At 29.7% G+C, this 26,100-nt stretch overlaps 1 protein-coding gene across 1 annotated transcript; it reads left to right on the top strand.

Moving 5' to 3' along the window:
• Positions 1-53: 53 nt before the first annotated feature.
• Positions 54-25,792, top strand: LOC118185515 (vacuolar protein sorting-associated protein 72 homolog). The gene is made up of 7 exons (XM_035355386.2): positions 54-191; positions 6,245-6,393; positions 7,251-7,403; positions 14,746-14,833; positions 19,347-19,529; positions 20,446-20,572; positions 25,359-25,792. Exons 2-7 carry the CDS (start codon positions 6,280-6,282, stop codon positions 25,687-25,689), a joined length of 996 nt encoding a protein of 331 aa, XP_035211277.2. The 5' UTR covers positions 54-191; positions 6,245-6,279; the 3' UTR covers positions 25,690-25,792.
• Positions 25,793-26,100: the final 308 nt, after the last annotated feature.

Below are 26,100 nucleotides of genomic sequence, written 5' to 3'. Positions count from 1 at the left end.
GCGCCACTCTTTAAGTCGGACGTCTAGCGTTTTTCATTGTGTATTGGATATTGCCTCAGACGGATAGACGCTACGTCGTTGTCGGGTTAGTTTACATTTTCGCCCTGCGGGCAGAAAATTAAAAAAAATAGAAAACAAATTCCATTGTCTGACCGTCTCTCCGCTAAGTTAGAGTTTGGTTAGCTATTATAGTAAGTAGGTTGTGTATGCTTGGTTTTATTAATAAATATCATCAGCTCAATATCTGAGACGGTCTAAAATTTGGCTTAATAAAACAGCAGCGGATGATGGCTACGATTTAACTCACACAACTAGTAAAATTCCAGTTTGGTTGAGAATCAATAATTTTACGTATTTATAAAATTTATGTTGTAATGGAAATGAAATAGTTCCTATATCCACCCATTTTATCCGCATTTAAGAAAGGCAGGCATCTTCATTTTAAGGAGACCCACGCCAATAATAGATCTGTCTTGCAGTAATTAGAAATTTAGATAAGGAAAACTTTTAAGTACCGCTTACTAACATTAATAACCTTCATAACATTAAACTAAAGGTACATAGCAGTAAACTTGGTTTAATATTGTATATCTTCGTAATATAATGAGGTACATTGCATACGTTTAATAGTTATGTACCTTCATAACACTAAATCATTATGTTATGAAGTTTTATGTTTTAAACCTAAGATAGTTTTTTTCTTATTTGATCTGCAGATATTTGAAACAATTTATCACTGAATCTACCCTGATATTTTCTGTTGTTGAAGTATTAAAAGACAATCTGAAAACTAATCAAATGATAAAGAAAATATTTTAAAGCAGGAATATGATTTAAGACTGACCTCCCAGCCTAAGGTTAAATAAAAGTGCAAAACAAATGATTGTTTGAGATAGAAATTAGAAATAGATGATCTCTTTTAAAATAATAAGACTTGTTTCTACTTTTACACTCTTCATTTCCTGGATGTCAGATGTGATCTGAAGTACGTTATGTACATTAAAAATTATGTTGTATTGCTAGTCATTACACTCGTAAAATATAATTTTCCATAGAAAATATTATGAACTGGTTGTATGGTTAGTTTCCCCATGTGTAATAAGAATATAAGCATGTGTAATGCAAATACCAGTTTTCCTTAAAAAAAACTGCATGAAGGCATCCTTCTCTAGGTAGTAGCTCTCATGTGCTTTATCATATTTAGATAACCTAACCTAATCTTACAGAAGATTAAAATTGAAAATGAAACTTAATTAATATCTACAGCTTTAAAATTGAGAATAAAACATAATTAATATCTACAGCTTGGTCTAAAGATTCTGCAGCAATTTATTTCTCAAAAATTATACTTTTTTGTAATAACATTTAAAGTAACATTGATATTTGAAATCTGAAAAATTTAGTATTTCTTGTGAAATTATCTTCAAAATGATAGGGATTCCTGGATTAATTCTGATTTGAAAATCAGTAAAGTTCAATTTTATAATTGTTAATTAGTATTTATACATTTGGTGTAAGAGTGAACATTTTTAGTTATCTGCATAATGGAATATTTATTTCAATATACATGCAGTTGTAACATGAATAATTATAATTTTATATGACTTGGACGTAGCTTGGAATTGGGGAAATTATAGATCAATTGTGAAATAATTAGCATTTTTTTCTTTCCTCCTTTTGGAATGGTAGATGTTGTTTTATTGATAAATATTGTTTTATTATTTTTTTTTTTTGGTGGTAAAATATTAAAGCAGGTAGATTAAGTAATACAAAATGCTGTTTTATATCTAATAATATGGCAGAAGTTAACACATTAAATAATGAGAGTAATTGCAAATTTATTTGGTATAAGATTTACATCCTAAAAATATCTTTTCTGTAAAAAAGTTTCTGAGTATTTGTTTTGTATTTCCGTAGTACCTCTTCAAAAAGAGTGTAAAGTTTAGAACTGACTGTAAAAATACTTGGCTAAAAAAACTGATGAAGTTGTATTCATAAACAATATTACTGATGCCTCATCATCCATTAATGAAGAATCAGTATCTTGCAAAATCTGCTACTTTAAAAAAATATACTGAATGTTTATATTTTCTACCTCGTTTAGGCTAATTAATGATTCAGACTGCTGTTTTGAGAAATTTTAAATGAATGTTATTGTCCTGTAGTACCACATAATTGAATATATATTTTTAAAACTTACCTGTTCATGTTTTGTGTATATGTTCATAAGAGTATGTGAAGTACATTGGTAAAAGAATAGTTTAGGGTACCCTTTGGCGATTTTTGGCAGTACATGGATACCAATTTTGTGCAATTCTTTGACTCCTTATTTTGGCTTGTGAAGCGGCGATTTTTGTGCCAAAAATCGCCACTACATAAAGCCAAAATAACAAGACAAACAATTGCACAAACTCGGTATCCATGTACACATCGACTTATTTTCACTTTAAAAAAAAACCCCGAATTGCACAAAAATGGCATTGCGCACTCCTTTGACTTTATACATGTACACGTCGACCTATTTTCACTTAAAAAAAATCCTCGAATTGCATAAAAATGTCATTGTGCACTCTTTTAACTTTATCCATGTACACTTCGACCTATTTTCACTTAAAAAAAAATCCCAGAATTGCACAAACTTGCATTGCGCACTCCCTTTACTTTGTCAATGTACACATCGATATATTTTCACTTAAAAAGGTCAAAGGAGCACCAAAGTCTACAATATAGGCAAACAAAAAATACATAATCTCAATAAAATACATTTTAAACCAAACAATAACATAAAAAAGGAAAAACATGTTATATATTTAAGCACTACCAAAAGCAAATATTCACTTACGATGATTTTCGAGTTCGCTTCATACACTCAGAGCCACGTAAAAATCAAAATATCAATCATACTCAAATGATTTTTTTCAAACCAGGTACTCTCTCTGATCGAACACTTCACATAGTGACCATCTGAACCTTTCTTCCTACAAACCCATTCAAATCCATCTAAACGGTTTTAACACACACACCACAAAAATGCTTACAAAACATCCCGCGATTCAAAATTTCCAAGAATCATGCACCCGATTACGTCACAATAGGGTTTCCATAACATTCAACTACTCAGGCTACCATACATGAAACAACTTGGCGATAAATCAAACAACAACTTTGCCATAATACAAAGGGTACCTTAAAGTCTACTCTACCCGTCACATTTTTTTTTACCTGTCGACTAGTATTGAATATTGAAAATCATGCAGATTGTTTAAAATTAAAACATGCATACATGGTTTTATGTTTCAGAAAACTAACATTAAACAACATATATATTATCTCATGAAAGTTATGAATTTCTTAGTGTGATGACATATAACTTAGAATGACTGTCTGCCTACAAGATTATTGCCTTAATTTTAAAAATTTGCTGGGTATACAAAGAAGCTTCATCACGTGTATTAACCTTTTAACTGTCATGCCCGAAATAATCTCGGGCACAGCACTGGTATTCCAAAATGTCACGCCCGAGTATTACTCGGGCAAATTTTTTTTTAGTGCATCGTATTGTTATACCTGAATATGTATCGTGAGCAGTTTATTTCGGCCTCAGTTCAACAGATGGCAGCATTTTAATGAAGGTTTCAAAGGATAGAGGTTAAAATTTAAAGTGTGTGGCATTTTTTTTTTTTTTTTTTTTTTTTTTTTTTGATTTTTTTGACTGCGAGGCAAACATTTCATTTTTGAAATAAAAAAAAATTGACAATTTATGTACTCAAATCATCAAAAAAAGCTTAACATAGATAAACATTGCTCGGCAGATTTTATCAGTCTAATCCTTTATCACTTTCATTCCATGTAACTCTCTTATTCTGCATATCATCTTCACGTTCATCACCCTCCACATCATCGAATTTTCTATATTCATCTAAACCTGCACTGTCTCTTCATTAAAACTAATCTTCTCTGAACATGTAACTAAATTCAAGATGTTGGGGATGGGCACCAAATTTGTTTTAAACCTGAGGAAATCTTCATCACTTGACTTGTTGTCTGTAAACATGATTATAAGCCAGAGTCTATACCAGTAGTGATGTAAAGTAATGTTCTTCACATCTTTCCAAGCAACAGCCAAAGTAAATATGTTATCATCCAATAAGAATTATTTCTGAAAGTCATGGAAACTACCTTCAAAATTCATACATCAATGCATAAAAAGGGATAGGTAGTTGCATCTTTTACATCCTGGCTAATTCATTGTTGGATAAGACTTGTTATGTTACATGGCAGAAACATAACTCAGATGTTTTCCACATTTAATTATCCAGATTGTTAGCGCATTACATATTTTCTATCTTATAGGTCTAAATTTTGAATTTAAATTTAGATCTTGAAAAGTGCTGTTAGTTTGATATAGTTACAAGAGATTTTACAGTATTATTTTTACTTAATTGTTAAAAAAATTTCAGTCATTCAAATCATTTTCAGAGGAGTATTTGCTGTTTTTTTTTTTTTTTTTTTTTTTTGTTGATGTTAATTTGCATGTAATTAAATAACTTTGATAATGAGTATTCCATATAAAATGTTGATCCTCATTTTTTTAATAATTTAAAAATAGTGCTTCCAAATTAAATAAGTTTGTTTAAAGGCTTATTTCTTAACCATTGTCTCTCCGTAATTTTATCTTCTTTTACACTTATTTTTGAGCAAATTCTACCGACTGATAGCTAAGATGTTAAGCCTATTATAACTAAAAGAACATGAAGTTACTTTAAGTTGAAACTGATATTTTATTGGAAAGTCTTTGCTCTTCAGAATTAAATATTTGGCACTGAGCATTGATTGTACAATACAGTTATGATTAAGAAAGTTATTTTATGCAGTTAAGGTTTAAAGTTGTGGGATAGTAGTTTATAACAGTGTTTTTCAACATTTATTACTACATTCAACATTAGAATTTTTTTATCACATTACAAAGATGACGTAACATTTTTATGGTCAAAGTAATGGAAATATACTTTTTATGAGAGGAATTGATTAGACCATTTGATCATTTAGTTGTATTAAACAACTATAAAAATGAAAGAAATAAGTATCTTATATTAAAATAAAAGTAAAGAAAATGTTATATGATCAAGCTTATTTTTGCAGTAAAGCATTTATTGTACAGTTAATGAGCATAATAGTTTTAACATTTTCTGAAATGACTACTTTTCAGTCTTATTTTAGCCACAAGAATGTCTCATAAGAGATCTTTTTTCTCTACTTTTTAAACAAATTATTTAATTTTTTAGTGTAAAGTTTTTTTAATGAAAGTTTAATTTTTTTTTTTTTTTTTTTTCTTTTCAAATGTGCACTCAATTAAGGGGTATCAATATTAGAATTTGTATAGCAAATATAATAATTTAAAAAGTTTTGAGAATGAAAAAAATTGCATTATGGGAAAAAGTTGCCTTTTTTTATTAAAAATATAGCACATATAAATATGTAGATTTATTAAATAATTCTTTAAAAAATTCAGTTTAGAGAAAGGCATGATGTATTATGGTAAATGAATCAGTTTGTGCAAGCTAAGAAAAGTTTGTCACAGTCTATAGAGAATGGGCCAGGAAGTGGCATCTGTATTTATGTATATGCATTTCAGTATTTACAGTTATGCTAACTAAACAGAAATTTGCAAAAAAATTAAGTTGGAAGGGTTTAAAAGCTTCAGCTATATTTGAATACAGTCAGGTAGAGGAAAATGCAATGCTCAGGTACAAGCATAGATTGTAAAGACTTAATGAATAAAATATAGAATGTGATATTTTAATATGAAATGTGCCACCTATAAAATTAATAACAAAATTTTACAAAAAACTGTTATATAGATTAATATTTTTAACTTTGTTACAGGTGAAATTTAGAGCTGCCTTTTTTTTTTTTTTTTTTTTTTTTTTTTTGTTCTGATATTCTGCTGTCATCTTGGTGTAATCATATCATTATGTCATAATATGCTGCTTGAATGGCATTAAGATGTTCTGTAACAGAAGTATTGCCTGGATTTTCCAATATTCTGCCTATGTTTCAATGTTTTTATAATTTATAAAAAAAATAATTTGTCATAATTACAAATTTGACTTGGACTGTGTAAAATGTTGGTTAATGAGGGTTCAAATAATTGAAAGTTTGCTATATTACTAAATATCTTCATTAAAATTCTTGCATATTTCTTTAGTTTTGTAAATGATTAAATTTATATTTCTTATTTTAGTTTTCCTTTGTTGAGTAAATTTTTGCAAAGGAAACATGTTAGCTACTACACGAGAAAAGAGAGTAAATGCAGGAAATCGTATGGCTACATTGTTAGAGAATGAAGAAGCAGATGAATTTTATTCAAGTGCCTATGGTGGATTTCAAGATGTAGGTCATTAGTTTTGTTAATGCATATGCACTTATATAAAAATTGTTAATTGATTTTTTAATATTTAAGGGTTTCCCCCCCCACATTCAGTCTTTTTAAAGATACCTGTAAATCTGCAATAACCATGAAACATTTAAGTAAATTTAATGCATATTATCTTCCCTTCCTGGAAATGTTGCCACTTTTGATTGTTGAATTTATGGTGGTGATTATGAATTTAATCGCTTAGTCTAGCAGTCTGTCATTATTATACTATAATATGCATTCATTTGGTTTGGAAAAAATAATAAAATTTGGATTTTGCTGTCAATAGAATCAGATGTTGTGTGTTATTTTGAATAATAAATAATCATAGAAAAGGAGTTTCAAAATAGCCCTGACATGATGATGCATCTGAAATCAGATATCAATACTGATGGCACATTTCTAATTGAAAAAAGTGTCATTCAAAAAGGTATATATCTGGAGAAGTTGATTTTATCACATTGGAAATCAAATATAGTTGTTGCCTAGCCACTGTTTGCTGGTGCCAGAATCTGATTGAAATCAATGACATCATCATTTCTTTTGGCAAGATAATATATAAATATTAAAATTACATATTTTGGTATGATTAAACTGATTTAATGAAAATATTTCATTAATTTGAGTTTTAAAGTGAGCATTGATTTAGCTTATGTATACATGAACTTAAAAAAGTTTTTTTTTTTTTTTTTTTTTTTTTTTTTTTGCATTTGTATATCTGTAGAAATAATGTTTAATATTTAATCATATAGGTCATTGAAGATCATTGTTATGTTTTATATATTTCTTGTGTAGATATTAAATACTTGGTTTATATTTCCATATATTTTAGGAAGCTGAGGATGTGGAATATTCAGAAGAAGATGAAGAAAGTGAAGATACTGATTCTGATATTTCCTTGGATGAAAAAGATGAACCAGTATCTGATCCTGAAGAAGAAGAAAAAGCAAAACGCAAAAACAGGGTTGTTACGAAAGCTTATAAAGTAATATTATTTTTATCTTAATGTATGAGTTTTCAAGTTGTTAATAGAAATTTAGTATTTTCCACTAATGCTTGTAAAAGGCAACAAAAAAATACCAAATGGTGTTCCAAATACAATACAAAGCTTAAAATCCATATATCCATTAACTGTAATGATATATTAGCCAGAACTTTCATAAAATTTTTTCTTTGAAGAATTTTTTTTTTTTCCCCACACTGTATGCTGAAACAGATAAAACAATACCCAAGCAAGAGCAGGTATAGCATAAATCAACTTTTTTTTCAATCTTATTAACACTGTATTCTTATTTTATCAAAATTAATATTTTTAACAAAAAATAATATTTCTGTTTTACTCTTTTCTCCAAACTTTGTATCCATCATGGATCTAATAGATATCAGAAATTTTGTTCACATTGAAATATAGATGTAAGCCATTTAAAAATCAGTTTAGGAATGAGAATTTCGTAGAATTTTTGAAAAGATTAATGTAAAAACTGCTGTGAGGAGGATTGCAAGATTATGAGAAGACTGGTCTACAGCTATTTTTTAAAATGATTGCATATCCATATGTATCATAGGCATTTGAAGAACACCAGTTCTTTTATTTTTTACAAGTGACAATTAAAAATACATTAAACAAGTACATTTCACTTTTGATTATAAATATGTTTTATTTATACAGAGTAACAACTGGCCTGTTTGTAGTTAGATATTATATTTCGTGATGGTGATGATAGCCATGAATCTGAAAATTTTTAGGTAATATGACAAGTGAATTTTTTTCAATTAATGGAGTATGTGGAGAAATGTAAAATTAAGATGATATAACTGAAGTCTTATATTGTGATGACATTGCTTTCAATCATCAGTCAATTAATGAACAACAAAATCTGTTGGGAGAAAATATTGCCATTTCAGATTCAAGTCACATTTTAATTTTGTGAGATGGTTATTTGCATGTAATCTTTCTTTATGTAGCCTGCCTGTTTCTAAAAGAAATAAGAAAGTTCCTTATTTATCTTTTGGAAAATCCTGAATCATGAAAGGTCATTTCGGTTGGGGGCATAATAACTATGATTAGATAAAAAACATTTTTGTATCAGGAAATATGCCTCACAAATAAAAAAGGTATTTAGTAGCTTTAACAGAAAAGAACCACAAAATTTTTAATTCTTGGAATATGTGAAGGCATGCAAAGAAATGCTAAATCAATATGATATAGCTGAAGTCTTCCTTGCAATAGTTATGCCTAACCATCAATGAAATTACACATAGTGAAATCTTGAGTATGATTTTAAATCCAGAAAATACACCAGTGATTGTGAGGAAGGTAATAAAGAGGTTATTAAAAGTGAAAAGATTTCAATTTATTACTTAAGATAGTTCTCAATACCACAATTATGAGACTTGAATAATGGAACTTTGTAATCGAATAAGAAATTACGTCTCTTTATGAAAAAGAGAAAGTATTACCATATAAAATGAAATTGTTAAATTGCCTATTAGCAAAGTTTTGGTGATTCTGAATCTTGTAATTTATACTGTACCATTATTTTTCTTTTACCAAGGGATTCTAGTGATTACACACTAGAGCAGGAAACACTTTTGGAAATTCAGATAGGAAAATTAGATATGTGAAAATGTTGCCTTTTATTAAAACATATTAAAATGTTCAAATTTTCTTTTAAATTAGATTTAATCTTTTTTGTTGGAATTTTCCAAAAAATTTCACAGACACCAATTGCCTCAATATGGTGTACAGTTAAAAGTCATTAATCCGGACTCGTCGGGACTTCCGGGCGATTCCGGATAATCAATTTTTCCGGATTATAGATCATCAGTTTAAATCTGGTAAGATGGCATGCAGAAATTATAAAATTAAAAATATGAAACTGTAATTTATGAAATAAAGAACAATTATGATCTAAAGGGTATCAAAATTTCAAAAAAAAAAAAAAAAAAAAAAAGCTTAATATTTATTTGTTTACTTTATTAAACATTTCTTTTAATATAAGTTGTTTAAGTTGCTTCGTTTTTTATGTGATAATACATTCTCTTTAATTCTATAAACAGGCATAATTTCTTGTTCAGTTACAAAGTTCCGCTGTTCAAGTCCTATAATTGCTGTGTCAAGAATACCGACTAATCTGTCAATCGAAATTTTTTCCTTTTAGAAGAAAGTGACCTCTGTGTAACTTTCTTCGCTATCGGAAGCGAATTATAATGACGAGGAATTTGATTTAAATCATATCAAAGATGGAGTACATCCAGATGAAATACTACATTTAGTAAGGAATTATAAGCCAAATAAAATAAAAACATCTGCTCTGAAGATAAGGATAGTGCTGACAGGCACGCAACGTTCCCCGCCCCCCACACACGCAAAGCAGCGTGAAATTGATAAACAGATTTCAGAATGGTTAGATAAACAAAGGATATGCCTTTATCCATTTTTTGCAGCAATTCCACTTTTTGTTTAATGGACTTCGAAACACACTTTCGCTTTGTAGATCCTTTACATATTAGTAAATATATATCAGAAATTCTATTTGACATAATCGAAAGTTCAACCTTACTTTTATAAAATTGCTCTAACAATCTGCAGAAAATAATAAGCCGTATCCAATTCGAAGATTAAGGAACAATGCAATCTGCAACATTAACTGAATTAGATAATTTTAGCTTAGCTTATACCATCTGTTATACATTAAACGCGCATTCTTAAACATTTTGCGCATGCTCACACGCATATTTGCAGCCGTAAAGGTCTTACGTGCATGCGTCAATATGACGCATGCGCAGAAAGTTTGTAGCTTTGAGGTCCGGATTGTGGGTGTCCGAATTAACGACTTTTGACTGTATTAATATTCTGCATCTTAACTATATATATCAATATATGCAAAATATCAAACTTTTCAGTATTAAGTGAAAACTATAAGCTTACTAGTCTGTGTAAGTCATCTGGGAGTGGTTTCAGCTGTAATGTATTTGACTGTACCAGCAAGTATCTATCTTATTGCACAAAACAACAACTGTCGTTTAATATTTCACGTGATCTGTAGCTTTTAATGATATTATATAAATTGACATTAATGTTATATAAAGATGATTATATATTGACCTTAATATTTAATAATATTATATAAAGACAATTTTAATTAATCTATGTAAATGCCTGTGACACAGTTAGGTGCTTTATACCCAGTGTTTCAGATACCAAAACCGTTTTTTAAGAATGTAATCTGACTTTGCAGATGAAGGAAAGTTTTTTTTTTAAACTTTCTGATTATCCGTTACTGTGATTTAAGAGGTGTTACAATCGAGCTGGTTGTAACACCTCTTAAATCACAGTAACCATAAACAAACATGTGCAAGACCCAAGGTGTGCTAATGTGAAAAATATACATCCCAATATATCATAAAATACAGTCAAAAGTCGTTAATCCGGACTCGTCGGGACTTCGGCGATTCCGGATTATCGATTTTTCCGGATTATAGATCATCATTTTAAATCTCGTAAGATGGCATGAGAAATTCTAAAATTAAAAATATGAAACCGTAATTTATGAAATAAAGAACAATTATGATCTAAAGGGTATCAAAATTTACAAAAAAAAAGCTTAATATTTATTTATTTACTTTATTAAACATTTCTTTCAATGCAAGTTGTTTAAGTTGCTTCGTTTTATGTGATAATACTTTCTCTTTAATTCTATAAACAGACATAATTTCTTGTTCGATTACAAAGTTCCGCTGTTCAAGTCCCGTTAATTGCTGTGCCGAGAATACCGACTAACTTGTCAATCGAAATTTTTTCGTTTTCACTAACCTCTCTGTCACATTCTTCATGCCTTTATCCATTTTTTGCAGCAATTCCACTTTTTGTTTGTTGAACATCGAAACATACGTTCGTTTTGTAGATCCTTTGGAAGTTCCAGCATCGGAAATTCTATTTGACATAATGGAAAGTTCAAGTTTACTTTTATAAAATTGCTCTTACAGTCTGCAAAAAATAATAAGCGGGATCCAATTCGAAGATTAAGGAATAACGCAATCATGAACATTAACTGAAATAGATAATTAGATAATTTTAGCTTACACCGTCCGTTATACATTAAACGCACAGGCGAAAACGTATTCTGCACTTGCGCACACACATATGCGCAGTAGTGAAGATCTTACGCGCACGCGTAAAACGCTTGTGCGCATGTCCCAACGCGGCGCATGCGCAGAAAGTTTTTAGGTTTGAGGTCCGGATTATAGATCATTCCGGATTATGGGTGTCCGAATTAACGACTTTTGACTGTAATTACTTAGATGAGAGTTGAACATAAGAGAAAAACATACCTGTTGCATATTAAGATACATATATACAGTACATTTTAATTAATCAGTTTGATTACTAAGAATGGCTATTGGACATTTACTATAACAGGGATCATTAGCATTGTAATCATACACTTGAATGACAGGATTCTTAACTAATTTTTTGAGCAATAAGGCAATAAAATGTTCTTATCAGCTCGAAACATAGTTCTTGCTGTAACTTGTGGTTTCGCACATAGCATGGAGCAACGGAGATTTGCCTCAAAACACAGTTTTGAGCAGCTTGTAATTTTTCTTATAGAGATTTACATGAATAGGCCCATACCTGGCAGGCATAACATAATATGAGATTTAGCATGGACTTATAAATGAGTAACTTGTTGTCTATAGGAAGAATACTGTTTTGAGCTATTAAGGGGAACAGTGTATGTTTACTCACTCAAAACATTCTGATAATAGATACGATGTGTGGGGACTATGAGAGAGTTTTCCTGAGGATCATCCCAAGATAAAGGACTTGCTTGACCCAGGGGATTGACACTGTATAATGTTGCAGATTCTTCTTAAACTTGTTCTTCTTAGCAAACAGTATGGCTTGTGTTTTTTAATGTTCACCTTGATTTTCCACTTGTTGAGCGAAGTTTTGAGTATGTGTATGTAATCTTCTAATCATTGTGTAATGCATTTTGTGTGAGGATCGTTGTGACGTCAACATACATTGCAAGTGTTGTGTTGGGTATAGTGGGGATGTCATTCATATATATATTAAAGAGTGTGGGACCAAGAAGGGACCCCAGCCTGGATGGCCCTGTGAGTAGTGTACCTGTGACGTGAACGACAAAGTGTCTAACACTAGGTAGCATTTAATTATGTTAGTGATGTACTCTGGAAAACCAGAGTGTGTAACTTGTAAATGAGGGCATCTAGCAATACACAGTCAAAAGCCTTTGCTATGTCTAGAAATAAGCCACCTGTGACCTTCTTATACTGAAGTCCTTCGCTAATCATTTCCACAACTCCTGTAGAGCTGGTGAGTAGTCAAGTGTTGACTCCTGAACTTGCATTGATATAGAATTAGTAGGTTGTTGTTCTTGATGTGTTGGTTCATATTTGATAATATGACAGCTTTAACTATCTTGCTCCAGAGATGGAAGCAAGCTGATTGGATGATAAGATCCTGGAGTACTTGCAAGCTTGTTAAGCTTGAGGATGGGGGTAATTTTCGCAATCTTCCAACTCTCTGGGAAGTGTTGCCATATCTGGGTTGCAACATAACTAATTTGGCAACATATTGCGCACTCTCATGAATACTTTTCACAACTGTTTGGTGAGGCTGCAGATAATCAGAAATCACTGTGTTTTCTTTATAATGTAAGTGCATATGTTTACGTGTGACATTAATTTTTGAAGGGATAATACCATAGTAATTTTTTTCAACCATGTGGCTTTGCTGTTTTGAATAAAAAAAATTTGTACCTTTCCGTTTTGCCGGCGCAGGCGATAAAGTCGCCAATAATGGTACAACTGATGCCAAACGGAATATCTTTGCTGGTAACCTTTTATACCTCATTTTCAAAACAAGTCGCAGCTATTTCTTACCAGATTGATTGTTGCTTTCAATACTGGCATACAATTACGTAGAATATTTACAAAGATAATTAAATTTTATGTCTTAAGACCATTCGCGGTAATTAAGTCAATTAGGATCTTATCTCACCGCTCACCCGAAGACGAAAATATAGAAAAGGCAAAATCAAGGGTTTAAGTTCATCAATTCTAATGAGAATGCACTAGCGAAGTAAAGCACTACGGTTTTACATAATTTCTCAGTAAGCTGTTTGTACAAATTGAAGTAATTCTTGCATTTAAACATGTATTCAAAATTAAGATTTAACTTCAAATTAACGTAGATAATTACTGAGAGAATTATATTTTTGTAGCGTAGTTTATGTGAGATGAGATCACTTGGGGTCACATGATACAAACCGGCGAATCAGGATGTTGAACCATGATAGCATAGTAAATTCTTAAATTAATGTCTTTTTTTTTTTTTTTTTTTACAAATTTATTGTCTTTATTTATTGGCATTTTACAAAATTTTAAACAATATTAAAATGTTTATGCCTTTAAAATAAAAAATTCTTAGAACTAACATTTGTTAACATTTTTTATATATATACTCTTATGTTGTCACCAATAAAATCTCCTTAGCAATATTTGCACCGGCGAAACGGAAAAGTACCAAAAATTTTCTTCTACCTCTAATTTCCAATGTATTTATTCTCAAACAAATAGATCATAACTAGTCTGCTTGGCGATATTTGCACCGGTGAAACAGAAAAGTACCAAAAATTTTCTTCTACCTCTAATTTCCAATGCATTAATTCTCAAACAAATAGATCATAACTAAGGTTAAAATTAATTACATAGTTATAATTGTTTTAGTTATATATATGTATAGTATTTAAATTATATCAAATTATAATTTTTGAAAGTGTTGCAAAAATGAAAAATGCAAAAAGTGTTTTTCAACTACATTTTTGGAGTTTACTGGTACATCACATTTTGAAAAATGCTATTATTCCTACTAAAGTGCTATTATCCCTTTGGTTTAATTAGTATTTATATTTTTAAAGATTTTTCTAAATTCCTTTGCTTCTGGCTCTCTCTATATATAATTAAAAAATTATTAAATAACAACAAACTGAACATATCAAGATCATATTACAGTTTCATTTTAAACTTATGATTGTTATATTTTTAAATCTAAAATTTTAAAAAAATACTAAGCTTTAGCAGTAAACATTTTGTGGTCTTTGGACAGTAAACATTTCAAGGATTCAAATTTGAAGTTTCCGGGCTTTTTTTTTTTTTTTTTTTTTTTTTAATGACAAAAATTCAACTATTCTTTTAAACAAAATATAGTATGAATAGTTAATTAATTATTAAAAAAATATTTACTGGAACGTTTAAAGCTTCCATACCCATATAATAACTTAATTTGTTACATTTAGGAACCCCAAAAAATGAAAGTAAAAAAAGAAGCAAAGAAAGTGGCATTTAAAATGGAACCAGTTGCAAGTGCTTCAACCCCAGTTGTTGGTGAGTAATAGTCATTTTAATATAGTAATATTGCTAAGGAAAGTACGGAATAGGCATAATATTTCCATTAAGTAAGGAAAAATATTCCATTAAGTAATGAAAATTTCCATTAAATAAGGTCCATAAAATAAGGAATAGACATAATATTTCCGTTATGCATATTTTTTTAACTATTAGTTTTGTGTGCTTTTAAACAAGATAAGTATTGTGTAAAAAATCAGTCATTAACTTCCTTAAGTAATATGACACAATTTACCATATTTATAATTAAAATAAATAGTTTTATTATATATGTCTAATATCCAGCATTGAAAGTGGAGGAAAAGTCATTTTTAAAAACCGAGTAACAGTTGGCAAATTCAGTGTTCAAATTTTATGTAAATGGTTATCATTAAATGTGCATGAGAAGAGTATGCTATGAACTATTTAAAAGGACTATGTTCTTACTCATAAGTAATTTTAATTAGACTTTTTGCTTTATTGTGTATAAAAATGCTTTTGAGGCTTTTTTGATAGAACTAGAATCAGCTACTGCATTTAGAGAGAGACTTCATCATAGGCTTGAGAGAAGCAACCATTGATATCAATTAATGACAATCTTTGTCGCCCAGGCGGTGTAGTGGTTAGGGATGCTTACTACGGTACCGAAGGACCCGGGTTCGAATCCCGGAGAAGACATAGATGTTTGTAAATGTAGTAGTGTTGGTGTGGCACTCTAAATATGCGGCAAGCTGAAAGTCCTCTCGTATGGAATGGTGGGAGTGGAGAGGGGTGGGTGCTCTCCCTCAAAATTGGAGGTGGAAAATAGAAGTCCAACCTCTCTCCAGAGTAGGCTTTGGCAACCATTATTCCATGTAGTATGGACATGACAACAACAACAACAATGGCAGTCTTTGTTTGAGCAATATAAGTATTGACGACAATAGGTCAAAGGAGGCACATGTAACCAATGCTCATTATGCTTCAGACTCACAAATCTGGCAGTCAAGAAAACAAGACATAAGAGTAAAATCACTAGCATTTGCAGTCATCTTAACACTTTGCGGCATGGTGGGTCAATATATGTCCCACCTAATTAATATTTATTTTCTCAGTTAGCAATTTCCGTTAGAAATTTTCTAATCTTTTAAAAATAATCTATTTTAGTTATTATTTTTCTCAGTAGATGTTACTACTATACCAGGGCTTAAGTTTATAAGCAAAAAATATTCAAAATAGGATCACAAGTGTGATATCCATGTATCTCGCATTTTTCAATATTTTAAAAATTTTGGTATACAATTTATGATACGTGTGATTCTTTTTAATATTCAAAGGTATTTTATTTTCAAAAATCTTAATTGGATTCAATATTTTATAACATTAATTTTGCAGTTGAAATAAGTGGGTTAAAATTTGTCCCACCACACACTTGAATTTCCGCTCAATAGATGACAGCACTCACGATTATTTTTTCTTTTCTTTTTTGCATCTACTTTTTTCGTGATTGCGCGCGCTTTTGCATCCGTTGTATGCTCTGATGTGCTAAAATGTCTAGGAAAAAATTAACAACTCAGAAAGCTTTGGATCTTTTTGCTGAATTGCCATTCGATTGCGACTCAAATGCTTCAGATGTTAGTTCTGATTCAGATGAAATTGAAATCCAGGAGAGAATAACTGAGGTTGAAGTTATTGTTGAAGAAGAAAGGGAAGTAGTTATAATTTGTTTCGCTTTTTAAAGAAGACACAGACCCATCTATGCATGTGGCACTGTAAATATGGATCGGAAGTATCTACCCAAAAATTTAAAAGACAAATTTATGTCAAAAGAATATATAGACTTTTCAGTTAGCGATGATTCAATTTATTGCATAAAATGGAAGGATAAAAGATCTGTTTCTATCCTGTCTTGCTTGGAAAAGGCAACTGAAGTGAAAGAAATTAATAATAAAGAATGAGATGGAAAGACAAAAAAAAAAAGTAGTGTGCCCAAACAGCATTATTTCATACATTAAGAATATGGGATATGTCGACTGATTGATCAACTGAAAGAACTATATGAAATAGACCGCAAAAGCAAGAAATGGTGGCACATGATTTTTTTTTTTACTTTTTAGATGCGAGTATAATAAACACATTTATTCAAGTTTGTTCACAAACCTGATCATGATGTAAAAACAATGAAAGATTTTCTTCTCTCAGTTACAGAAGGTCTAATGGCACTTGCAGGCAAGAAAGAGCTGAAAAGAAAACTGAAATCCCCAGTTCAAATAAAAACTAAAAACCCATTCGTACAACCAGAAAAGAGACTAAAAAATGTAAGTAAAACGCCAAAGAGAACGAGCAGGAGAAGATGTGCCATATTGCAGCATATCGAAAGAAGAGCGACGAACATTTTGGATGTGTGAAACATGTGAAGTGCCTCTATGCTTACAAAAGAATGAAACAACATGTTTTTCAAAGTTTCATGAAAAATGACTCTTTTTCAATTTTAATCATATATAAATGTTTCTGAATCAAGTGCCAATTTTAATATTTTATTTAGTATCATATGTACGAGTATCAAATTTTAATCTTAAAATAATATTCAAGAAAATATTTTTTTTTGTTCCTAAAATTTAAAAATATTAAATATATACTATATGCAAAATGTGCATATGCAAAATTTTACAAGTCATGCATATATGCAATTAGTACAAAATGCATTTTAGTGTGTTTATTATGAATATTTTAGAATGCACGCTTTCTTTTGTTTGTACATTCCACATATGATTTTTTTTCCTGCTATACACCAATATGCTATAAGACATGTGCTAGCTGCATGGTGGGACAAACGGTATCCCACCTTCCACCGTAAAAAATAAAAGCGCAGAATTTTTTCAAGCCTTAAAGGCACTTAAGTCCATCTGACTTATTCTAAATGACTAAGGCATTTTTTTAAAGATTAAAATATATTTTAAATATGCGTGTCGCAAAGGGTTAAAAAGCCATTTGCTTTCTTCCATGCATCCTGTAATATCAAGGGATATAATGAAGAGATGACTGGCCAAAGCTGAGATTTAATCTTGATGTCTGTCAAGAATAATACTGACTTCTCAATATTGATACAATGAATGTATTTTGGTCTGAGTGCTGATTGATTATCCTGGGCATGTTGAGCTGGAAACATGTTGTCTTTAGTAGTGAATTCCATTTCTTTCTCAGTATTAGTGACCATATATGTGCATAAAAATGAAGTGTTCAAAGTTCCGATTTTACGTTTATTGACGTATCGCTGCTACTGCACCTGGTTCAATAATCGAGGAAGTAATCATATGTGACAGCTAATTTCTAGTTATACTGCAAGGCAGTCAGAAGGCTTGGACATTGATATTAATCTGTTGCCAATTTTACTATCCTTGCTGTGAAAGTATTAGCTGCAATTTGTTAGCAAGATAATGCCCAATCATTACTGCACAATTTTCTCAGCAGTGTCTTTGAGGATTTAATAGTCTTCTATGTCTGTGCAAATCCTTAGACCTGTCACCATTAGAGTATGAAAGGGAATTTAGAAAGACAGTTGGAGTCTTCTTAAAAAACCACTGAATTAGCTGGCTAATTGAGAAATTAGTGACAGAATCTACGACAGAGGTGTACATCTTCACTCTCTGCCACATGATATGCCAGGTTATGTAATTGCTAAGGGAGGGTTTGCCACTTAGCTATAACATAATCTTGTAAACACTTTTTAATAAAATAAAAATTTTTCCCCAGAATTCAGATAATTTGTATATTTTATTAAAAAATGCATAAATGCCGAGTTTTACAACTCTTGTTAATTTTTTAGGGATGCATATTTCTTATAATATAAAGTATTTCATAACAGAATTGTTCTTCAGTTTTAATAATTTTAAGTGTTATTTTAAATATTATTAAAATATTTTCATTTTTAACACTTTGACTGCCACGGCACTTTTTGGATTCGAGTCTGAGAAGCCAAATCAATTTAATCATATTATATTATTAAAATACTAATTATGATTCGTAACAATCATTAAAAAGTTTACAGGATTTTTTTTTTTTTAATAAAAAAAGGTTTTACGAATTATCTTGTAGTCAGCTTTTGTTAGACAAAGCTCTTCGCAGAAGCCCATTACGAGTTGATTCGTACAGACATGCTTTGACTTGTCGCCTCGTTACAGCTAAAACAAGCGCTAAGCGACTGAGTAACTCATAGCTGTGCAAAAAGTGGCAAGTCAAGAAACTACGAGATAACTCGTATTAGGTGTCCTGAAGAAGAGCGCTAATATGAGTTATCTCGTGTTGGGTAGTCAACGTATTAAATGTAATTTATGAATACATTGGCTGTTTTTAAATTTTAATTAGTGAACTAGAAAGGGGAATTTATTCGTTTTTTCGAATTACTTTTATTGTTGAATGTGATGTAAGCTAAAGAGGAAAAACAAATTATCTTATATGAAGGGTTATAACAATTAGCAGATTATAATTAATTATTCATATTAATTTTGAAAGAAGCATTTTATTTATTTATTAGAAAAGAAACAAATGCGTGAATCAACCACTCTCAAGTCCCTTGAAGCAAAGCAAAGAACCCAAGCAAAGGAAAATAAAAAAAGTCAAGAAAGTAAGAAAAAACAACCAGAAAACTATCCTTTGACACAAGAACAGCTTTTAGAAGAAGCTAAAATAACTGAATTGAAGAATTTGAAATCTTTAGGTAAATTTTATGGCTATTGCATATTACATCTGGTTTACAAAAATATGATACTAAATATTGTTTGTAAATGCTGTTTATTAAAATACCTGTCCTGATTCATTTAGCATAAATGCATATATGTGTGTATGTGTATGTATGTAATATATATTATAAATTATTAAAATATAATATTTATAAAAATATAATAAAAATAAGACTTCTAAAATTATATGATTATGCATCTGCCAACCTAAATAATTAATAAAATCTTTCATTTCTGGTATTATTTCAAAACTATAGTTAAAATGCATAAAACCCTTGTTTCTAATTACATTTACCTCTTGAATATCAGTACTGATTTTTTTCATGTGTTATTTCCATTTTTGTGATTATTACTCTTAATAATGAGTTTTTAAAACATATTGTCCTGTAATAATTCAAAAATATATTGCTCCAAATATTATGTAAAACTATTTAATCATTAAATTATGATTTAAAGTACTTGATGATGTTCGATACCCAGATTTTGAAAAATAGTACAGATGAATACTTTTAGTACTTAAAATGATATAAACAAGTGAGAAACATATTATCAAAGTGTAATTTTTGTTTTTTTCTTACATCTTGCATCAAAAATGTGTTAACTTTCAGGATAACTAGATATGTTCCCACAAAAATATTTGTCAATACTTTTATATTTGTCACTTATATTTATTAAGGTAGAAAGAATTAAATGGACTAAATTCTAAATGACAAAGTAAACTGTCTGTTAAATATACCTGTTTGGTGTATGTGAACATCAAATATTTCATCAAAATTAATGACTAGAACGTAGTTGGATACCTTAATATGATTATGTTTTAACATGATGGTTGTAATTATAATATTAGATTCTGCATTTTATTAGATGATCGTAACTTTATTCTTATTGTTACAGAAATGTTTCAGCGTTTGGAACTTGAGAAGAAGAAAACAAAATTAGCTAAACATGCTTGCACTGAACCCATGATACGCTATCACTCCGTAGCTATGCCTCTTGTTGAAGTGGTAGAAGATGAAAACAAGTAAAATTTACTTTTTATAGAATTTAATTTAAAAGAAATAATTTAAACAAATTTTTAAGTTCATTTTTGAATTAAAAATAATACATGCAGTGAATTTTTATTCTCTTATATATATATATAATATATAGTAGATAGTATATGCATAAATACAAAACGAAACATAATAAGAGGCTAAAAAGCAAATTTTTATACTCATCCTGCACTATAGCTGCAGGGTTGAAGTAAAATAGACTTAAAGAATCTAAAGTAAATTGGAGTTAAAGCAGGGTTATTCTTGAACGATATTAATAATAGCAATTGTGTATAAGAGGTTTAACACAATATTGAAACATATAAAAAATAAAATAAGAATTCATAGTAGTACAAATTCTAAAAATTAAAATTAAAATGCAAAAGGGGGAAAAATACAAGATAATAAAAATATAAAAATAAAAATTCAAAAGTCATCAGGGGAAAATGAATTAAAGCTTCATAAAAGTCGATTAATATGTTTCTAAAACGTATTTCGTTCTTCTAGTCCATTTGAGATCCAAAACTGAAAATGGAATCTATTAAACTTTCATTTAAGATGCTAAAATTCATACAAAACCGAAAACTTGAATCTTAAACGTACCAGGGTTTTAATATAGTTTGTATATGTATAGTTCGTATATATATAGTTTCGTTTGTATAGTATATATATATACAGGGTGCAACAGCATTCATAGAGTAATTTGATTTGCGTAGTACAATGACGTACTGCAAAAATACGCACCAGCTTGTGCTGCAATTTCGAGTGTGACAGCGATATGGATCGGTGGAGTGCACAGCATCGTGCCTTTGCTGTTGAAAGTTATTCCAAGAATAACTACTCTGTTATTGCTACCCAGTGTCTGTTTCGGCAACATTTCAACTTGGAACGTCATATGAAAGTTCCAGATGGATGGACCATTGCGACAGACATTTCCAGGTAGAATAATTTCCCATTTTGGTGACATTTCCTGGCCGCCTCACTCACCTTATCTTTCATGTGCAGGCGTTTTCCTTTGGGACCACCTGAAGCAAAAAGTTTTCCGAACACATTGTGCCACCATTCCTGAGCTGAAGGATCGCATCAGAACTGCCGTCGGCAATGTCCCATGAAATACGTTATTCCGAGTTATGGCAAGCTTCCAACACCGCCTGGACAATGACGTACACATTAGTAAATGGCATACCTTTAACTATTAACTGACATAAGAGGTAATAAATAAATTACAGTTACTGCCTTATGGTGTGTTTTTAATATCCTACTATGAACGCTGCTGTGCCATATATATATATATATATATATATATGTAATATGCACATGCATATCTTTCATTTTAAGACATCATTAGTTGTAAGACACACCTTAAATTTCAGTACCATTACCACTTCCCCGAAAAAAAACCTAAGAAAATAAATAATAATACAGTAAAAGTCGTTAATTCGGACACCCATAATCCGGAATGATCTATAATCCGGAACTCAAAGCTACAAACTTTCTGCGCATGCGTCAAAGAGACGCATGCGCAGAGCGTCTCTTTGACGCATGCGCGTAAGACCTTTACGGCTGTGAATATGCGTGTGCAAAATACGTTTACGAATGCGTGTTTAATGTATAACGGATGGTATAAGCTAAGCTAAAATTATCTAATTCAGTTAATGTTGCAAATTGCGTTGTTCCTTAATCTTCGAATTGGATTCGACTTATTATTTTTTGCAGACTGTTAGAGCAATTTTATAAAAGTAAGCTTGAACTTTCGATAATGTCAAATAGAATTTCTGATATATATTTACTAATATGTAAAGGATCTACAAAGCAAAAGTATGTTTCGAAGTCCATTAAACAAAAAGTGGAATTGCTGCAAAAAATGGATAAAGGCATACATATCAATTGTTTATCTAATCTTTAACATTTGTTTATCTAAACTTTGTTTATCTTTAAGGCCGCTGTGCACAATGAATTGAAAGTTGATCTGTCAGCACTATCCTTATCTTCAAAGCAGATGTTTTTATTTTATTTGGCTTATACTTCCTTGCTAAATATAGTATTTCATCTCGATGTACTCCGTCTTTGATATGATTTCAATCAAATTCCTCGTCATTATAATTCGCTTCCGATAGTGAAGAAAGTGACAGAGGTTATTGAAAACGAAAAAATTTCGATTGACAAATTAGTCGGTATTCTCAACACAGGAATTATAGGACTTGAACAGCGGAACTTTGTAACTGAACAAGAAATTATGCCTGTTTATAGAATTAAAGAGAATGTATTATCACATAAAAAACGAAGCAACTTAAACAACTTATATTGAAAGAAATGTTTAATAAAGTAAACAAATAAATATTAAGCTTTTTTTTTTTTTTTTGAAAATTTTGATACCCTTTAGATCATAATTGTTCTTTATTTCATAAATTACGGTTTCATATTTTTAATTTTATAATTTCTGCTTGCCATCTTACCAGATTTAAACTGATGATCTATAATCCAGAAAAATCGATAATCCGGAATCGCCGAAGTCCTGACGAGTCCGGATTAACGACTTTTGACTGTAATAATAACAAGAGAAGTAAGACTGAAATACAGACTTTTTTAAAATGATAAATTTTGATTTATTCACAAAGATAGTATGTATATATATATATTTTAATTAGCACATTAGGAAAATGAATTACTTAGAAATAAGTAATAATTTGGGAAAATTTGCTAATTTAAAATTCACTCTTTTTCTAATGATGTTCATTTTGGCAGGCATATTTTAAAATAGCAAAATATGGTATATCAAATAATGATGTTAATAGCTTAATACTAGTAAGCATCATACAGAAATTTGAAGCATCTATACAACTGATTCCCTTGTAAGAAGTATATGAAGAAATCACATGAAAGGAAAAAAGTTTGCTTGGTGAATTATGTAATATAGAGCAGTTCTGAATGTATAAGAAAGTAAAAAATAGTTAAAAAGAGGCTAATTCCAAGTATGAGAAAATTAAAATTTATTGCAAAAATATATTTATGCATATTATCTATAGTAGATCTTTTATTTCCTGATAGATTTCAAAATCTGTGTAAAAGTTGTGAATGGAGTTTTCCTATTATACTCAAAGATATACAAATTAAAAATTTCTGGAAATGTTATTTAGCAGTCTAGAATATTTTAATTTCAGTGCAGTGATATTATGCCTCATTAAAGAGAGCCTTTTATGCAAGTGCAATGTAAGAAACTGCTAATATATATTAATGAGAGTATGAAATTGTCTTGTAGGAAACTATCACATTTAGAGCATCCATAAAGTTTATTTACTGTTGACAGTTACTGAGAAGGCAAATTTTATGAATAATAATTGAATATGGTGGCAATTAATACATTAGGCTAGAATGATTAAATTTGAGAAGTTTGCATTGTCAAAAATAGAGGAAGAAACAAGTTTCCAAGATACTTCTGGACAAGCTAATCTAAAACATATATGTACAAGACTAGAATGACCTTTTTCACCATATTCTTCAATTTGAGCATATGTGCCAAATTTCTGGCGAAGAACTATTTCTTCGATTCACTGCACATTTACTGACTAATTTTTTGAAACCCTTTAATAATCTTTTTATAGATGAAGCTAAACCCGATATCTAAAAGTAATTCTTTTAAAGCATGCACGCATTAAAAGAAATGTTTAATAAAGTAAACAAATAAATACTAAACTTTTTTTTGTAAATTTTGATACCCTTTAGATCATAATTGCTCTTTATTTCATAAATTACAGTTTCATATTTTTAATTTTATAATTTCTGCATGCCATCTTACCAGATTTAAACTGATGATCTGTAATCTGGAAAAATCGATAATCCGGAATCGCCTAAGTCCCGACGAGTCCGGATTAAAGACTTTTGACTGTACTAGAAAAACTGCTTTCCAGCAGGTACAGGATATTGTGTGAAATTTAACAACTCAAGTAGATTTCTGAAAAATTATATTTGATTGAAGAAAAGTATTCAGAGTTGTGCACCTTTGTAAGAAATTTATTAACTTTTCTTTATAATACATAGACATACGGATAGTTGTTTCCAAGCATGAAACACAAGTCATAACATGTACAAAGATAAATTAAGATCTTCCAAATTTTCTCTGATTATGTTCATTAAGTATTAATATTAAAAGCCTCATGACCAAAATACAGAACAATTATCTTTCTAGAATTTTAAATTGAGCTGGTTATTACACAGTGATAATATTTCGAATAATAATATTTATAATCTGTTATTGTTTTGGTAATTTCATTTTCTTTATTTCCCATTTTTTACCTTTATTAACTGCATTATTTTACTTTCTCTAAGTATTTCAGTTAATAATGTTATTATGATGCTCTTAGTTTTTAATAAATAAAATTTTATAAAAAAATATAATTAATATAAATAAATATAAATAAAATTTTTATATAATTAAATATAAATAAAATTTTCTCTTTTCTTTGTATCTTAAATGTATTTTATGTAATTCAGCCATTGATTACACAAGAGGATTCTAATTTGTCTTTAGAAGTAGTTCAAGTTGTCTGTACCTGATTTAAGTTTTTTTTTTTTTTTTTTTTTTTTTTTTTTTTTTTTTTTTTTTTGTAAATTTCTCAGCAAGCCAGTATTTATTGCTATTAGTTTTTTTATTGAGTATATATTTTATTGGTGTAAAGCATGTTTTTTTCATTCTTATTAAATAAGGAGTACTTGTAAATGTAAGTTATTATAATTCATCGATTGCCTGTATTTTATAAAATAATTTTCATTTTTAAGGGAACAAGAAAACAAGGTAGTGGGACATTGTACTAGAAATTTTATTACCTTCCCAGATGAAAATACCATGAAAGAATATTTCAATTTTGAAAAACCTAAGCCTGCAACTAAAAGCTCATGCATTGTCACACGCATGCCTGCAAGATATTTTGATCCTTTGACAAAACAACCATCAGCAAATCTTACTGCATTTCGAATTATTCGTGAAGCTTATTATACTCAGTTAGAGAAGAAAGTCGATTCTCGACTTCCTCATGTTGCAAAATGGTTAGAATGGAGAAAACAGATGAAAGCAGCAAAGCAAAGCAACAAAAATATTAAAACACATTAAAATGTTTTTAAACCGGTGCTCTGAATATATAAGATGAGTATATATTTATAATAATACATGTATGTGTTTGTTTATCATTAAATATGATTGTTTATATTGCTAAGTTGTTTTTTTTTTTAATCAAAATAACTCCACCAGCATTTAAAAAAAGCGAATATAAGATTTATATGTAACATTGTGATAATATATACAAAATGAGATTTTTCTAAAATGTCATGCTGGACCCCCAGTAGTTTGATATAAAATGAAAGATATATTCAAATATCAAGTTGTACAAGTTGTGTAAGCAATTTTTTTCAAAAGTAATGTTCAGAACTTTATAATGTTAATAAAATTTTATTACCTTCCACCTACTTATATGCATAGGTTAAGGAGGTAATGTTTTTGGTCAAAAATTTTGATAGTGAATTT

Source organism: Stegodyphus dumicola, chromosome 4 (genome assembly GCF_044657685.1).
Source record: "Stegodyphus dumicola isolate Sdum_Otavi_A_Nest chromosome 4, ASM4465768v1".
Classification (NCBI taxonomy): domain Eukaryota; kingdom Metazoa; phylum Arthropoda; class Arachnida; order Araneae; family Eresidae; genus Stegodyphus; species Stegodyphus dumicola.
The sequence above is the reverse complement of the archived record's forward strand: the minus strand, read 5'-3'. Positions and strand labels throughout refer to the sequence as shown.

Bases quoted from the DNA above. Each gene is read 5' to 3' on its own strand.
- LOC118185515 (XM_035355386.2), top strand. From the start codon at position 6,280: ATGTTAGCTACTACACGAGAAAAGAGAGTAAATGCAGGAAATCGTATG. The intron at 19,530-20,445 runs GTAAATTTTATG...TTATTGTTACAG, and splicing joins GAAGAATTTGAAATCTTTAG to AAATGTTTCAGCGTTTGGAA. The intron at 20,573-25,358 runs GTAAAATTTACT...TTCATTTTTAAG, and splicing joins GTGGTAGAAGATGAAAACAA to GGAACAAGAAAACAAGGTAG.